The sequence below is a fragment of the Triturus cristatus genome, chromosome 1_2 (genome assembly GCF_964204655.1).
Source record: "Triturus cristatus chromosome 1_2, aTriCri1.1, whole genome shotgun sequence".
Classification (NCBI taxonomy): Eukaryota; Metazoa; Chordata; class Amphibia; order Caudata; family Salamandridae; genus Triturus; species Triturus cristatus.
The window spans coordinates 141,948,716-141,961,471 of NC_140580.1; the positions used below are offsets into that span (position 1 = coordinate 141,948,716).

Consider the following 12,756-nt stretch of genomic DNA (forward strand, 5'->3'; position numbering starts at 1 on the left):
TTGCTGGGGGAAAACATGTACTTGATGCCCCTCTCCCGCAACGCTGCTTTCACCCCTTCAAACGATTGTCTCTCTAATTGCACCTTAAGCGTGAAGTCAGGAAATAACCTGACCGTCTCGTTTTCGTACTGTAGGTCTCCCTTCTGTCTGGCGGCCTGCAGAATGGCGTCCCGATCCCTGTAATTGAGGATCTGTGCTAGAATGGTTCGCGGCGGGGCTCCGGGTTTAGGCTTAGGGACGGGTGCGCGGTGAGCCCTTTCGATGGAGAACATCGCAGAGAGCCGCTTCGGTTTCAGGCTATTGAGGATTAGGTCTTCGAGGAATAGGTCCACGCTAGGCTCCTCCGAACCTTCCGGAACAACCACCACGCGGACGTTGTTCCTCCGGGCCCTCCCTTCCTGATCCTCCAGCTTCAGGGCCACCTGGCGGTGTTGATGGACCAGCTCATTGACCCTCTGTTTAAGTTTCTTGGAGGATGCCTTGAGCTCTGCGATTTCGGTCTCATTAGTTCTAGCCTTGTCCGATGTTTTGTTGAGGTCTGTACGCAAATGATTAATTTCAATGGACATTTTATCAATTTTAGTCTTAAGGGTAGTCACCAGGGTCTGTATGGCGGTCATGATGGCCGTCAAGGAGGGCTCCGCTGGCGTCTCCCGCTCCCCCGTTGTCCCCTCAATCTGAGGGGCCGACCTCGGGACTGTGTACTTGTCAAGTTTACTCGTTTGGGCCGCCGCCCCTTTAGGACTCATGATAAGGTCGCCACGCGTAGCCGTCGGTCACAAGGGCGGTCGTGATCCAGGCCACTTGCCCGGCAGTGTCTCGCAAGCAGGCTGCTGCCGTACGCCGCCGAACGGAGCACCTCCGCCAGAGTTAGCAGTGCCTCCTTGCCACGCAGCGCTGACCGCCACCCGGTCGCTGGGGTGTCCCTGTAGGCAGGATAATCGGTCTATTATGCGCCAGGCCAATCTTCCTCGCCACTCAGCCGCCCCCGGGATGTCCCCCAATCAGTCCGAACATAGGGGAGGGGGGGGGGCCACTTCACGGGTCTCCCTCACCAATGGGACCCACACAGACAGCCCGAAGGCGGACCAACGGGTGCAGTGCGGTGGTGTCGCCTCGCCGGCTGCTTCACACACACTCTTCCACGTCCGTACCTGGCTCCCCTGCCCAGGGGCGGTCGGGCTCAGTATCCGGGTGATTAGTCCTCCTCTCGGGTCTTGGTGGGATGGACACTCCCCCTCGGAGCGCGTTCAAATGGGGGCCTGCGGGGGAGAGGCCCAGGTAGCTCATGGGACAGTCCAGCTCAGTCCCTGCTGCAGCTCCGAGGGGCCCCAAAGGCACGCCGCACAGATCCTCCACCTCGCACCGCCGCTCACACCCCGGCAAGTCGTGTAGGACCAAGGCTCCAGGGGTCATCAAACAGCTCCGGTCATCTCCACATATCTGGGCGCCCCCTACCGTCCACAGAGCCAGCTGCCTCGTGTCTGCCCCTCAGAGCCAGCCGCTTTAGTCGTTAGGGGCCGCCGGGCCGCTGCTGCAGCCGCTATGGGGAGGGCGGCGCCCCGCCCCCTAGAGCCGGTCCCGGCCTCCGACACCACAGGCGCCGCGCCCGCCTCCAATGCAGGGCCAACAGGGTCTCGCAATTTAGGCCGCAGACTTCAAGGCAGGCCTCCGCGCCGGGACGTTGCGTGGACTTCTCTGCCCGCCTCCTCACTGCTCCCGGGCGCCACCCAGCTCGTCTGCCGTATCTTCGCCGCGGAGGCGTCCCCGGGGCTCAGGGTTTAAGTCAGCAGGTCCCCATTAGGATTTCCCCACAACGTGACCGCTCTGCACGGGCGATGTTGTCCGGATTTTCGTGGGGAAAGACGCCGCTCTGGCGGAGCTCGAAACTAAGCGGCCATCTTCGCTGGCGCTTAGCCACGCCCCTAAACCGATAACTTTAGCTAAACACTTACGAGGTCCCAAAGGTGAGACCTATTGGCTGCGCCAATGCTTGTTCCGTTAGCATCCCTATGGAGCTGGTGGAGGCCCCTCTGACTTGTAAACCCGTGTTAAGCAGACAGCAACATTTAACTGAATACAATGCTTTCATTTGAAGCATTAGTACGTGTTTTTTCAGAACCCTATTAAAACGAAAATCAGAGCTTTCATTCTGCATGGATGTGTTACCTCTTAACTGCAGTTTCTGTTCATGCCAAGCAGTGAAAAGTGCCAAAATATGCACGGTCAAAAGAAGTTTTGAGCCAAATAAAGACGTTTGTTGTAAGGCCTCATCTTAAGGGTTATTGCGAACAAATACAGACCATGTTAAAATATGTTAAGGCCTGTATTGTGTTGTAACATCATAAAGCATATAGGAGATGGCATAAGATTGCTGCATATCGCACTTCCTCGTGAGAATGATGGTCCTCGGTTGAAAACTGTTAGCTAATAATGCTGCACTTCGAGTCCCGTTTATTTTTTTTTTATTTTTTTTTTTTTTGAAAACCTTTATTTCAAGATTCAGGACACAGCTATTCAGCCGACAGCCCGAAGGTTCGGCAGCATAACAAGTTAGATACAGTGATGTGTCCCCAATGCAGTTCAAAGAATAATGCAAAAGGTTCAATTTTAAATACACACATAAAAACTAACAACAAACCCCAGCAAGGCAAGGACGTTGTGAGCCCATGGCGGAGGCCCCCTGGGGAGACCGGACCCCACTCGTCTACTAAGTACAAGACTGTGTACGGAGGAAGAAGGGGAACAGCAGAGGCCCAGAACAGTTACTAAAACCAAGCTGTGCTGGAAAGTAGGTCAGGGGGAAAGCTGTTCCTCGGGAGGTTCCAGATCCGGGGCAAGACATATTCCCCCCCTGTATTGGTTCCACCGCCCCCAGATGGCATGCCACTTCCGGGGGCGACCTCTAGAGCAGTAGACCGTCTTCTCCCTAAACATGCTCCAATCCATGTTTTCCTTCCACGCGGTCAGTGTAGGGGGTCCCGAGGAGCCCCATAGCCGCGCGATATCCCTTTTTGCTACCATGTTACCCAGAGTCACCCATTGGGTCTGCGCCTCATCGAGGTCAGTGGGCCCCCAGACGTTCAGGAGGCAGCACCGCGCCTCCGGCTGTACCACAATGCCCGTCACCTCCCCCATAACTGCATGGACTCTCCTCCAGAACTCCACAATGACACCACATTCCCAAATGATGTGCAGGAAAGTGCCCACCATACCACATCCCCTTCTGCACAGGCCGTCCTCCGAGAATCCCATGCGGACCAGCCTTGGCCCCGTCACATACACCCGGTGCAGTATTTTAAGCTGCACCAGCCTCAGACGCGACGGGATCGCAACCTCCTTAGGCGAAGAAACCGCTGACTGCCAGTCCTCATTATCCAACTCAAGACCATCCCTGGTCCACTGTTCTCTCAGCCCCAACAGCAAGTCTGCCCGGACGTTTATCAACTTCTTATATATGAGCGAGATCGTGCTCTCGGGCATATGACCATCAAGGACTCGGTCCTCAAGGGGAGAGGACTCCGGCACCTTCTCACCCTCAACAAGGACTGATCGGAGGGCGTGACGCAGCTGGATATACCTGAAATACTCTGAGAGCCCTAGCTCAAACTCAGTCTGCAACTCCTCGAAAGACTTCACCCTCCCCTTATGCAGTACATCTCCCACCTTGGATATACCTATCAGGTCCCACTTATCAAAGCCCTTCGTGTGCCAGAGTCTTCCCAATCTTTCCGATTCAAACAATGGGGTAGCGAGGGTTAGCCTATCCTTCCAGCCCAACGAGTCAGTCGCCATCTTCCATACGCGCACCGCCACACCTGTGGGCCCCGTGAGGGACGAGTCTAAGGACCGCGAATACAACGCCCTGTAGTAGTTGCCGCCGCGCAGCAGCCACCTATCCATGGCATACCCCGGGCTGAGGGCAGGGCCATAAAACCCATGGTTGATCGCACTCAGCTGCGTGGCCCAATAGTACCGTCGGATGTCTGGGAGCGCAATGCCCCCATCGTACCATGGGAGCGTCAACTTTGAAATAGCTATTCGCGGCCGCCCATCCCACAGCAACGTCCTTTGGAGGCCTTCGACCTCCCGAAAGTATTTGGCCGGTACCCAGTCCAGGGTGTTCTGGAGAGCGTAGAGGAAGCGGGGAAGAGACATCATTTTAAACAGGGCCGCACGCCCAACGAGGGAGAGCGGCAGCCTCCGCCAACCTTCCACATCTCGCCGCAAGCGTGCCAAGGGGGGGAGCAGATTCCTCTCATAGCGCACAGCAGGATCCGAGGATATAAAAATCCCCAAATACACAAAACCCTGCTGGGCAACCTGTATCGAACATGTTCTAGGGATCGGTGGGACCTCGCCACTAAGGACGTACAGGTACGATTTGCCCCAATTAATCACAAGCCCCGAGTTCCTACCGAACGATGCGAGTACGTCACAGACCACTATAAGTGACTTCTTAGGTGAGGCAAGATACAGGAGGATATCATCGGCATAGAGCGAAATACGGTCCTCATGATCCGACGACCACCGAAGGCCCCGTATATCCGGGTGCCAACGTATCCACGCAGCCAACGGTTCAAGGGCGAGGGCGAACAACAAAGGCGACAGGGGGCAGCCCTGCCGGGTACCCCTACCAAGCTGAAACGGAGTAGATGCCCGTCCATTCACCACCACATTCGCTAGTGGCCCCTCGTACAGCAACCGAACCCAACTCACAAAACCGCGACCGAAACCAAACTTGGCCAGCACGGCCCACAGATATGCCCACTCCACCGTGTCAAAGGCCATCGTGGCATCAAGAGATGCCACAACAGCCGGTTCACGCAGCGTGCCCGCCCTGGCGATGACGCCATGAAGACGCCTAAGGTTCAATGCTGTATTTCGGTGCGGGATAAAGCCAGATTGATCCAGGTGGACCAAATCGCCAAGTACCCTAATCAAACGGGTAGCCAGGAGTTTGGCCAGAATTTTCGGCTCAGCGTTGAGGAGTGAAATGGGCCGATAGGAGGAGCATCTATCTCGGGGTTTACCCTCTTTATGTATGACCACGATCGACGCCAGCCGCTGGTCCAACGGAAGGATCCCATCCCCCCGCGCCTCCAAAAACATGGCGCGCAGATGAGGGGCGACCCTATCCGGGAACAGTTTGTACAGGTCAATCGGCAGTCCATTCGGTCCAGAGGCCTTACCCGAGTTCAACGCGCGAATCGCCCCCGCCACCTCGTCAACCGTGATATCACCATCCAAATCGTCCCTATCTATGTCAGAGAGGCAGGGCAACTCGATATCTCGGAGGAGATCAGACGAGTCCTCGGGCGGCCTGTCCGACACAGAGGAATAAACCCTATGAAAATATTCCGCGAAACACTTCACAATCCCCTCAGGTTCCACGATCGCCTCTCCCCCCTCTCCAATCAACTCTGGCACCACTCTATTGACCCGCTCTTTCCTGTCCAGCCACGCCAGGAGTTTCCCTGCCTTATCCCCAACGTCATACAGGCGGCCCTGTTGTTCCCTGCTGAGGGTCTTAGCGGCGTTCGTCACCAGGTCCCTATACTCCGCTTGCTTCAGGCAAAGCTGATGCAATGAGGACTCTGTAACCTCCTCCTCCATATCCCCCTCAAGGGCCGCAATCTCCTCCTCCACCCGCCGCACCTCGCCATCCCTCCGGTTCTTGGCAGCCACCACAAGGGAGAGGGCTTCCCCCCGAAGCACGGTCTTAAAAGCTTCCCACAGCGACACCGCCGAGTCCACGGTTCCCAGATTGTCCTTAAAGTAATTATCTACCTTCTTTACCAGGGCGCTGCGCATCTTGGGGTCTCGGAAATACCATGGGCTGATGGGGGCCACCCTCCCTCCTCCCTCCCGACCTAGATCCAGCCGGATCCACACTGGCGAGTGATCAGAGATACCGCGTGCCATGTGCCTCGCCTCGGATATCAACGAGGCATGTGCGGCCAGAGTGAGCAGGTAGTCAATCCTGGAGAGGCTACCATGCGCCCCGGAGTGAAACGTGTATTGACTCTGTGTGGGGTGCCGGAGCCTCCAGCAATCTATCAGACCAAATGTATCCAGGAAGTCTGGAAGCCATTTCTGAGCCCCCCCTGTGTCCCTGGGCGGGTATCTATCCAACAGTCCGGAACCCACAGCGTTGAAATCCCCTCCCACTACCAGCATTCCCCCCGGGAGAGTCAGCAAAGCCCTGCCCAGTTCAGCAAATGTGGAGGCCTGCAGGGCCGGCGGGACATAAACTGAAACCAAAACCAAAGTCCTTCCTTCCCACCGCCCCGCCACCGCCACAAACCTCCCCCTATCGTCAACAATGGTGGAGTCCACCTCAAAAGGCAGCGATGCTCTAACGAGGATGCCCACACCCCTGGACCCAGAAGAGAATCCCGAGTGTGCAATGAATTTATACCCCTTCCTATTCAGGGCATAGCACGTATTGCCTATGAAATGCGTCTCCTGCAGCAGGACAACGTCTGGCATTGAGCGTTTCAAAAATTGCAACACAATCCCCCTCTTGATGCGATCCCCCAAACCATTAACATTCCAGCTTATAACACTTAAGCCTCTACCCCCCATCCTCAAACGGAAAGAGGCCCACCCCACACCCGAGGCGCCACCATGGAACAGCCCTGAGGATAATCATCATGCCTTGCAGAAATAAACCCCCCAACAACAAACTCAAAATCCCAAAAACTCCCCCCACCCTGCACCCCTGCTGCAGCTTAAAAAGCCCCCCCAACTTGCAGTGTGCCTGTCGCCCTACAAAAACAAAAATCTACAAAAAGTACCCTAAGGGAGGAAAAGAGCACCCCTCGTCCTCCCGCAACCCTCCACAGTTACTGCACTCTGTTCAAATCTTCAAGTATGGTTAAATCAAGTCAGGTCGGCTTTGAGATATCAGCCCTGTCCATTCCGGCCACTGTCTCCATGCTCGGCTGTGTCGTCCCCGGTCCGTCGCCGGGGCAAAGCGTCCAGCCATTCGTCGGCCATAACAGGAGAGTCAAAAAAGAATGTCCGATCTTCATGCACCACCCGTAGTCTGGCGGGGAAAAGCATGGCATACTTCAGGTCCATTTCCCGAAGTCTCCGCTTCACCCCCAGGAAGCTCTGCCTCTGTCTCTGCACATGCTGGGTGAAGTCCGGATAAAAATTCACCGACGCATTCTGGAAGGGGACTGGGCCCGTCACCCTCGAAGCTTGCAGGATAGCGTCCCGATCTCGAAAGTGAAAGAGCCGGGCGACAATCGGCCGCGGCGGGGCCCCCGCCTTGGGCCGCCCGCCCGGCACCCTATGGGCCCTTTCCACCGCAAAAAACTTTCCAAGGCCCTTAGGCTTAAGATGATTGAGGACCAAATCTTCCACAAGCAGGTCCGTCGAAGCCTCATCCGAGGACTCCGGGACCCCGATGACGCGCACGTTATTGCGCCTGGACCGGCTCTCGAAGTCCTCCAGCCGGCGGGCGGCGAGGTCACTCTCGGCCCTCAGCTTCCGGACCTCGTTCTGCAAATCCGCGACATCATCAGCGAGGCCCGTGGTCTTGTGGTCCAGGTTCTTAACTCGTTCGTTTGTCTTGCCCAGGTCCGAGCGGATCAAATTGACATCCACCAGGATGGCATCCACCTTATGCGCCAGGGCCTCGAATTGCCTCCCCATCGAGGTCTGCATCCCGTCAAGCGCGCCCATGACATCCTGCAGGGATAGCTCCGGTGTCCCAGGCGAGTCCTCCTTCTGGACATCCGGCGCCTGGCTCGGTCCACTCGTCGATGTTTTCAGGAGGGCGTAGCGGTCCATACTGTTGACTTGGGAATATGTTCCCCGCCTGGTGGACTTAGTCTTCAACCGATCCCCTTCTGCCTTGCCCGACATAATGGACTCCAGGCAGTCCAATGCAGTGAAGACCGCTCCCTCTCAGAGAGAGGAATAAGGAGTGAGCAAGTCCGCCTTGTGCTGCCAGAGTAGCCCGCCGAGCGTCCCTGGAGTTGTAAAGCCGCCCAGAGCTCTACAGTGTCCGGGCAGACAAAGGGAACGAAACCGAAAGTGAGAGAGCGAGGGCCTCCGTCCGACAGTTCTCACCTCACCAGGCCATTGTTGATCAACTAGGAGTCGGGCATCCTGCCAACTCTAGCCCCTGGCATCTCCGGGAGTTAGGCCGCAATCTTTCGCCCGTCGTAAGTCTGGTTACCGATGGGCGATCCGACCGCGGATAGTGTCAATCGCCTCCCTGACAACTCAGCAACACGGTGCCATGCATACCGTCAGGATTAGAGACAGGATAGTCGACGGAGGGCGCGAGGGTCTCGGGAGCTCTAAGCTCACGCGGCCATCTTGGTCAAGCGCTAGGCTCCTCCCCCCCGAGTCCCGTTTATTGAATAATTACAGAAAACGTAAGAGGCTATAAAATCTGCAGGCGTGAAGTCATTGTCAAACATGCCCTAGTAAAGCAGTTAGCTCTAGTTAACTTTGTGTCCTTTTTTTCCTTTTAGGTGAAGTGTCTTGAGGCTGAAAGGCTGAGAACGGAAGATGAACTCTCAAAGTACAAGGAGATTATTAACAGACAAAAGGCTGAAATTCAGAATTTACTAGACCAGGTCAAGATTGTAGAGCAGCTACAAGAACAGCATCAAAGGTAGAAACACCTGGCATATGTTACCTATGGTCTCTTTTTGTGTTGCAGTAGAATATGTATGTAAAAAATTATGTCTTGCTCCCAGAGTATGTTATTTCCCCCAAAACGTGTTAGTTATGGATGTTATAGAATTTAACTCCAACAATTATTTAAGAAAGCGATTGCGATTAAAACTGTCAGCTCTATGGGTAATCAAAAGTGTTAATCAATGCCCCTTGCACCGTTAATACTATTTGTACAAATGTCATTTACAATATTTGATCTATAAAAATTAAATTGGAGGTCTTGAAAGATTCATGAGATCTGATTAAGTCATTCTTAACCTAATTACTTTAAGTAGGTTATGTCTTCTTAGAACTGGATCCAGGTTTTTCCCAAGCATACAGTACATCTTCAAACCTTTTTGCAGTCTCGCTACAGGCAGCTTCAGCAGGCTGTCACTGACTGCATTTCATACAATAGTGCACAGTGTGGGCCGTTGGTCAGCCCCTTGCTCGTGATTGAGTGGCTTTCTTGTCAAACTAAATTCTTTGCTGTTTTTGAGATTGCTGCACCTGAAACTGTTCTCCTCTATCCTCACTTAAGATAGAATGCGTTGTATCTAAGCACTGCTGACATCAATGGAACTAGTTTAATTGTTCTTTTTTATTTATTCAGCACTCCTTGGCAGTGCGCATATTCTGCTCTTTTCTATCGCTATTTATGCACATGAGGATGCTTGGGCTTTTTCCCAGACCTCCAACAGCCACTACCACATCTCTTTCTTCTCACCTCTCCCTCAAATGTTCAACTCTGAGCACTCCTGTGGCTTTGTGTTGCATGGACTCTCTGCCCTCCTCCCTGTTTTCTGTTTTCTCCTGACATTCTCTTTCACCCCTGTCCCACTCCACAATGGCTGTCGCTATTGGCTTTGTCAGTGAAGGTAGCTTTTAAAATGTGCCGGCATTGGCAAAGCCAGTAGCAGCGACCCACCTTCTTGAAAGTGTATTTGTTAAAATTTCAAGATGGTCATGATGTGGTTTGACATGATGTGGCGTGATGCATGATGCTGACCATCTTGAAATTATAACAAATACACTTTCAAGAAGGCGGGTCGCTGCTACTGGCTTTGCGAATGCCGGCACATTTTAAAAGCTACCTTCACTGACAAAGCCAATAGCGACAGCCATACAGTAGAACTGGTGAACGCCTATTTATTTTTTTTAAACATTAGTTCTTGTGTGACTTCACTGAACTATAATGGGACTTTAACCATGGTTTATTCAGCATTGTAAGCCTGAAACCTTAAATTGTAGGGAGATTGTATAACATCACTTTAAAAGATACATTATTGTGAGGTGTGTGTAAGCCAGAATACCTTATTTAATAGAGGGAACATGCAGATTAGTAGATTCAGTAGCCATTCTCAATTTGCTGCCGAGGATGAAGGCACTAGATTGAAAGGCTATTTCAATTCCCAGACCCAGCCTTTCTCAAACTGCCATTTAAGTCAACGTCTGTCCCATTCTTAATCTAAACAGATTTTTTTTGCTTATAGCAGTCCCCAAACCTAACCTCATAGAATGGCTATTTACATTCTATTGAAGCCCGCCCCGGCCTGCAGTGACTGTGTGTGTCAGCCTAATTGCTTAATGAAAAGCAGCCCAACAAACTTGTTTGACAATCTTTAAATACATTTTCTGCTCCCCATTTTTTAGAATGTTCAAGTCATAGCTTTGCCATTTGTCCCTTTTAAAGAAGGGGACCATAACGCTAAAGATCTCATGGTGATTGTTTGCATTTCTCGTTTAAGCAGACATTAAACAAAGAATTAAGCACACTGCCGAAATCAGTTCTAAAGAGTGTTCAAAGCCCACGGCTGGATAGCATACTTTGTTCCTGTATCATCCTTAAAATGTTGACCTTTGACTTTTTCCAGTTTGAGATATCAGACCTTCTTGCTTCATCAAACTTTGGTGGAAGCTAACGTTTGTTGAGTTATTGTTATCAGAGTGCTATTAAGGGCCAAGAAAATGTCAGATATTTCTCATTCCCGAATTCTAAAGTAGGAGGTTGCTGAGCAGCAAGATCATAGTATGTTTTGTTATTCGTTCTGCGATGGTCTTATGGCTATCTCATTTTAGGATCAGTCAATTTATAGCAGAAGGTATGTATGCAAGGAATAGCTTTAACGGACAAGTTACTTTCCTTCGGTCACAATGTATCTGGAAGAGACACAGTCCAGCCGCAGATTCCTTAACTTAGAATTTTCCCCAGGCACTAGTCTGGATCTGGAGATTTTTCAGCAGAACCTCTGCGTGCCGGGTGCATGGCTCCAACGTCAGTGGAGCCATATAAGTCCCTCCTGGCGCACTGACGTCAGGTTTCTTCTTTTCCGCGATGCAACGCGGATCCAGGAGAAGCGGTTCCTCAGGCCTCTTTTTGTATTTTGGCCTTTTCGATGCCTTTTATTTCCAGAACAGTGTGGCGATGCCTTTGGGCTTCAAGTCGTGCGCAACCTGTACGCGACACATGTCGGCGACGGATCCGCATGCCATTTGCATGAGGTGCTTGGGCAAGCACCATGACTCAGAGTAGTGTGACTCCTGTAAACGGCTGAAGCTCAAGTCCTTGCGGGAACGCCGGATGAAGTTACTGTCAGCCCGGGTGTCCGGCTCGGAGTCCAAGTTGCGCCGCTCCCCTTCCCATGCTGGGGCTCATGCTCGCAGCAGATCGCGATGCCGTTTGCCCTCGACAGGTAAGCGTAAAAAGTCGAAGTCACGGAGGCAGTTGGCCTTGCCTAGCCGTGATGCTGTTGCCTGTTCCTCCCGGTCTTTAACGGAGACGGCTCCACAGAACTCGAACCCCACCTATCCATGGTGAAGGGGCAACTTGGGCCCAAATGGAAGCCTACTATCAAGCTTTACACACTATCTTTGAGTCAGCCCTTCTCCCTGGCGCGCCTTCAGGCCCCACTGAGATGGAAGGGACTCTAATTGGGAGCTCGCCGGCGGGTTCGCCCTCGGCACCGATCAAATGCCCTGGAGTCGCTGCATCATCATCCCGGTCCTGTATGGACTGTCTGGTCATGGCCCCGATGGCCTTGAGGGAGCGGCGCCGGAAACTGCTTGAGGTCCGGCACTCGTCCCAGCGCCGTTCACAGTCCAGGGGCCGCTCCAGAGAATGCTCGCGGTACCACCATCATCGCTCCTTGGGCTCCAAGTGTTCACCCTTGGAGTCGGGTAAGAGATGACACGAAAAGAAGTCGAAGAAGCGTTGTCGCTCTCCGACGTCCCCCCGTCGGTCCCTGGATGCAGACGAGGGGGACAGGGGTTCTGCTCCTTCGGAGCCCTGGAGTCCTGCGGCCTACCCACCTTATCCGGTCACAGCGCTACAAGGTCCCACGCTGCCGGCTCCGGCCCCAGCGCCACCCTCGGCTCTGGCGCCACAGTGGATGCCATTTGTTCCGCCCCTGCCCAGGTTCCAGGACAATTTTGTCCCTACCTGGGATCCGCATTGGGACACAGCGCCGGTTCGGCCCCGTTCGGCGGCGCCGTTCCCGGCGCCGTTTGTTCCTTCCCCGGTCCCTGCCCTGCCGCCGTAGTCTGTACCACATACGGCAGAGGTGGAGGACGACTGGGAGGGGTCCCAGGACCCTCTTGCTCGTCAGTGTGACTCTGAGCAGGACTGGGCGGACGAGTTAGAGGAGCCCGGCGGCCTTGATGTCTCCTCTGACCCGGGGTTTGCCTCTCCTCCTCCTATCATGGAGGAGGGCGCTTCTTACACGGTGGTGCTCCGTCGGGCAGCTGAGGTTCTCAACCTTGATCTCCCTACTGTGGCCCTCAAAACTAATCTCCTCGCTGAGGTGCTCTAGACGGCGTCCACTTCGTCGGAGCCCCTGCTGCCATTTAATGACGCCCTCACTGATGTCTTACTGGGCACTTGGTCGCGGCCAGCCACAGGGGCCCCTGTTGATAAGAACGTCGCCAGGCGTCATCGCCTGACGCTGGGTGACCCTGCCTTTCTGACCACTCATCCTACGCCCGAGAGCCTGGTCATCCAAGCTTCGACGTCCCAGAGTGCCTTTCTCACGGCTCCGCAGGATAAGGACTCTTAAGAAGCTGGAGCAGTTCGGCAAG

The 12,756-nt window shown here is 53.8% G+C and overlaps 1 protein-coding gene across 8 annotated transcripts in view; it reads left to right on the forward strand.

Annotated features, from left to right (window-relative positions):
* The window catches only part of CCDC186 (coiled-coil domain containing 186), a 422,247-nt gene that overhangs the window by 206,109 nt on the left and 203,382 nt on the right, over nucleotides 1-12,756 (forward strand). For all 8 annotated transcript variants that reach the window (XM_085603302.1, XM_085603297.1, XM_085603300.1 and 5 more), the window contains exon 10: nucleotides 8,496-8,638. In XM_085603302.1, the coding sequence (XP_085459428.1) occupies nucleotides 8,496-8,638 (143 nt within the window). The remainder of the gene's footprint in view (nucleotides 1-8,495; nucleotides 8,639-12,756) is intronic.